Source organism: Myotis daubentonii, chromosome 13 (genome assembly GCF_963259705.1).
Source record: "Myotis daubentonii chromosome 13, mMyoDau2.1, whole genome shotgun sequence".
Taxonomy (NCBI): Eukaryota; Metazoa; Chordata; class Mammalia; order Chiroptera; family Vespertilionidae; genus Myotis; species Myotis daubentonii.
In genome coordinates, this window is record NC_081852.1 from 7,562,237 (window position 1) to 7,567,029 (window position 4,793).

A 4,793-nucleotide genomic window follows, 5' to 3' on the forward strand; every position below is an offset into this window, starting at 1 on the left:
GTCTGCTTTAATCCCCCCCTTCTAATCAGACAGGGCAAACAGTATATGCATAAGTCACAACTGGTCTGCAGGCTGCCTCTTTCAGAGCCTCATAATGCGAGAGTCAGAGAGGCCTGAGGTTTCAAACTAAATGACTGGACAGCTAGACAGGTGACATACCTGTGCAAAGCTAGTTAGAGGGAGCCTGCCATGAGCCAGAGAGTGTGTGTGTACCGACTAAAGGCCCTCAAATACAATCTGTAATCATAAAAGTGTAATATGCTAATTAGACCAGACAGCTGAATGACCTTCCAGATGTCCTTCCGGACAACCTTCCGGACGAAGCCAGGGCTGCGAGGGCCAAGCCCCTTGCACATATTTCGTGCATTGGGCCTCTAGTGTAAAGCAATTCTCTCACCCCAACGGAGCCCTTCTACAGCCCCCATTTCTGCTCAAGGACTGGGGTGAGAGGGCTCTCCTCTAACCCCTTCCTTAACAGAGACCAGGCTGGAACCCAGGGAGAAGCTGCGGCTTGTCCGCGATCACGCAGAGCCAGGCCTCTCCCTCCCTCTGACAGGGAGCAGCTCCGCAGCTCCGAGCAGGTGAGCAGGTGCTGGCAGCTCCTTCCCTGGAAGAATGTCTCCTTCCCTGGGGCCAGGGTGAGTGGAGAGATGAGACAATAGGCTGCTCCTCTCACCTGATGCTCTGCCTCCATCACCTCATCCCATAGCCATCTCAGGGACAGAGCCAACTTTCCGATGCCCCCCAGCCCTCCACCAGCCAGGACAGAGCCTGGAGCCACAAAGCTCACCCACCGGAGGGCCTAGCCAGGAAGCCAGGCTGCCCCTGTACCCTTTCTCTGCTTTTTGCAGACCTACACTGTGAAATGAAGACAAGACACCACATTTTACAGATGATAATAGTAACAATAGCAAGCACTTCCATTGCTCTTACGAGATCAGACACCCGTCAGTGGCACCATTACCCCATATTACAGATGGAGAAACAGACACAGAGAGGGAAGTAACTGTCCAGCGCCCTGGCTAGCAAGTGAGCGGAAAGCCGCCTCAGCCGCCTGGCTCTGAAGCCGTCTCAGGGCATTGGGTGCTTCCCTGGGTGGGGAGCGCCCAGGGGAAGAAGCGAGACCTAACGCTAGTTTGCTTTTGAGGTGAGGATAGGAAGATGCTCTGGGACTCTGGAAGGGAGGGACGAACTGGGATTTCAACCGCGCAAGTCTCCCAACCTCCGCCGCCTCGGAGCCCCTCTCCTGCCAGCCCGTAGACCGGAACGCGGACTCGAGGTGCCACCCAGGGTCCACGCTCTTATGAGGACGCACTGGATCCAGCGCACAGCCAGGGCGTCTCAGTGGGTGCGGCGCTTTTGGGAGGTAAGGGAGCAAAGTGGCTGTGTCCAGCCCAGGAGGCGGGCGGAGGGGTGTGAGGGAGGAGGAGGGGGAGGGGGTGCTGGGCGTGGAGCCTCAAAGGTCTTTCTTACAGAGAGGACCCAGGCCGCACCACTCCCGGAGCCCACCCAGGACTTGGAGGCAGCTCTGGAGATTAGGGGGTGCGGTGGAGCTGGGGGTAGGGAAGGGGCGGGACTCGCCGGAGCGCAGAAAGGGACCCTCCCGGGAGCACACTGCCGGAGGGGAAGGGGTGAGGGGAGGGGAGGGAGAAGAGGCGGAGCTGGGGGGCCAGGACAGTCACTGAGGAGAGGGGAATACTGGCTGGGAGAGGGTGGCGAGGGAGTGCGGGGTGTGGGAGCTGCAGGGCTAGCGCTCCGGGCCGGTGGGGGCAATGCCACGTCCCCCCTCTCTCCCCCCTCCCCCCATCCCCAGACGCTCAGTCAGGAATCTCTGCGGAGACATTCTCCCGAAGGGCTGGTCATCGGAACCCGCCCGGCAGACTCTGCGCCTCACCCTCCCTCTCCCGGGGCAGAAGGGGCCAGGGGGCGTGGCCATACGAAGGCTCGGGGTCTCGGTACCCTGCGCCCCTCGGGTCCCCGCCCCACAATCCAGCCGCTACAACAACTGGACACTCCGCGGCTCACCTCGGGGGCTCCCTGCCGGCTGCGCGCGGAGATCCGGGCTGAGGTGGAGGTCCGAGCCCCCGGCGCACCCTCTCCCGCGGGGCCGGGAACAGCTGCTGCTGCGCGCCCTCCGGGAGGGAGCGGAGGGGCTTGGTCCTAACCCGGGAGGGGGAGCGGAAAGCCGGGTCCTCGCACGGAGCACCCGTTACCCGCAGAGGCTGGGCCAGGACTCTTGACGCACCGAGACCCCTTTCTGAGGTTTCCAGCCGGTGCCGCTGGGAAGGAGACCCCCACGGGCCGCGCCCCGCCCCGCCCCCGCCCCCGCCCCCGCCCAGCCGACGTCGCATTAGCATGAACGACGCAAGTGGCCGGGGCACCACTCGGGGGCCGAGACTCACAGCGTCACAGCCCCGAGTGGAAAGGGAAAAAAAGAGGAGGCGAAGGAGGAGGAGGCAGGAGCCGGCGCTCAGGGAGGGGAGAGCGGCGGCAGGGCGAGCAGCCTGCGCGGGCGGCCTCTCCGCGGCGGGGGAGGCTCCGGGGGCGCCGGAGGGCAGCGCGCTCCGCTCCGGCCCCGACCCCTCTGCGCGCCGCCTGCCTGGTCACCCCTGCACAGCGGCTGTGGGTCTGGGGTTCCGCTCGGAACAGCGGCGGAGCCTCCCCGAACAGGGTCCTTGCCTTCCCTGGGGCGCAGAGCCATGAGCGTGGCCGCCACCTGAGGCACAGGGGGCGTCGCGGGGCGCGGACCGCACCCCCGAAGTCCGAGCTCTCTTCTCTGCCGGCAGGGCGCCCGCGTCCGACCCCTGCGGAGGTGTCCTCGCTAGAGCGGCCGGTGGGGCGATGGAACCCGCAGGCCCGGCCCGGGAGGCGGCTGCCAAGCTGTCGGAGGCGGTGGGCTCGGCGCTCCGGGAGCCCCGCAGGCAGCGCCGCCTCTTGCTGGTCATCGTGTGCGTGGCGCTCTTCCTGGACAACATGCTGTACATGGTCATCGTGCCCATCGTGCCCGACTACATCGCCCACATGCGCGGGGGCAGCGAGAACCCCACCCCGACCCCGGAGATGTGGGTGCCCACCCTGCCGCCGCCCACTCCAGCCAATGCCAGTGCCGGCTCCATGGCCAACAGCTCAGGGTCCCCGACGGCTGCGCAGCCCGCCGGGTCTGCCCTGCGGCCCCGCTACCCCACGGAGAGCGAGGACGTGAAGATCGGGGTGCTGTTCGCCTCCAAGGCCATCCTGCAGCTTCTGGTGAACCCGCTAAGCGGGCCCTTCATCGACCGCATGAGCTACGACGTGCCGCTGCTCATCGGCCTGGGCGTCATGTTCGCCTCCACCGTCCTGTTCGCCTTCGCCGAGGACTACGCCACGCTTTTCACGGCGCGCAGCCTGCAGGGCCTGGGCTCCGCCTTCGCCGACACGTCCGGCATCGCCATGATCGCGGACAAGTACCCCGAGGAGCCGGAGCGCAGCCGCGCGCTGGGCGTGGCGCTGGCCTTCATCAGCTTCGGCAGCCTCGTGGCGCCGCCCTTCGGGGGCATCCTCTACGAGTTCGCGGGCAAGCGCGTGCCCTTCCTGGTGCTCGCCGCCGTGTCGCTGTTCGACGCGATCCTGCTGCTGGTGGTGGCCAAGCCCTTCTCGGCCGCGGCGCGGGCGCGGGCCAACCTGCCGGTGGGGACGCCCATCCATCGCCTCATGCTGGACCCGTATATCGCCGTGGTGGCCGGCGCGCTCACCACTTGCAACATCCCCCTCGCTTTCCTGGAACCCACCATCGCCACGTGGATGAAGCACACGATGGCGGCGTCGGAGTGGGAGATGGGCATGGTCTGGCTGCCGGCCTTCGTGCCTCACGTGCTGGGCGTCTACCTCACGGTGCGCCTGGCGGCGCGCTACCCGCACCTGCAGTGGCTCTACGGCGCGCTGGGGCTGGCGGTGATCGGTGCCAGCTCGTGCGTGGTGCCGGTCTGCCGCTCCTTCGCGCCGCTGGTGGTCTCGCTCTGCGGCCTCTGCTTTGGCATCGCGCTGGTCGACACGGCCCTGCTGCCCACGCTCGCCTTTCTCGTGGACGTGCGCCACGTTTCCGTCTACGGAAGCGTCTATGCCATCGCCGACATCTCCTATTCCGTGGCCTACGCGCTCGGGCCCATCGTGGCGGGCCACATCGTGCATTCGCTCGGCTTCGGGCCGCTCAGCCTTGGCATGGGCCTGGCCAACCTGCTCTACGCGCCCGTCCTGCTCCTGCTGCGCAAGGTGGGCCTCCTGACGCGCTCCCGCTCCGAGCGCGAGGTGCTGCTCGACGAGCCGCCGCAGGGCCTGTACGATGCGGTGCGCCTGCGCGAGTGCCCAGTGTCCGACCCGCACAGCGCGCCTCGCAGCCCGTCCGGCCCGTTTGCCGAGCGCGAGAGCGACTACACCGACTACTGCCCCCGCAGCTAGCAGCCCCCTCCTCTCCCCGCCGCCGCCGCTCGCGGCTGCTCTGCGAGCGCACCGGCCGGCGCAGCCTCAGGGCCCTCCCCTCCAGCGAGTTCCCCGGCGCAGGTCCCCGTCTTGACTTCCTCGGCCGCGATCCCTCTCCATGGCCTTTTGTGTGTCCCCCTCCCGCTCATCCAGTGGAGTGTGGAGCACTGCGGCATGCGAAGCGATGGGCTTCTTGCACAGAAGAGGCGTGCGGGCCTCTACCTCGGGGCCGCCCTGTGTAGGGCTGTGTGTCTGTCTGTCCTCCCTTCCGCTCCTTGGCCCGCTGCGCAGCGGTGCCTCCCCCCCACATCAATAAACCAGATGTGTCCCAGACTGAG

At 66.7% G+C, this 4,793-nt stretch overlaps 1 protein-coding gene across 1 annotated transcript; it reads left to right on the top strand.

Moving 5' to 3' along the window:
* Nucleotides 1–2,398: 2,398 nt before the first annotated feature.
* On the top strand, nt 2,399–4,578 carry SLC18A3 (solute carrier family 18 member A3). Its single transcript, XM_059662094.1, has one exon. It carries the CDS (start codon nt 2,842–2,844, stop codon nt 4,432–4,434), a length of 1,593 nt encoding a protein of 530 aa, XP_059518077.1. The 5' UTR covers nt 2,399–2,841; the 3' UTR covers nt 4,435–4,578.
* Nucleotides 4,579–4,793: the final 215 nt, after the last annotated feature.

What these genes read in the sequence shown, in the direction of transcription:
- SLC18A3 (XM_059662094.1), top strand. Translation starts at nt 2,842, where the DNA reads ATGGAACCCGCAGGCCCGGCCCGGGAGGCGGCTGCCAAGCTGTCGGAG.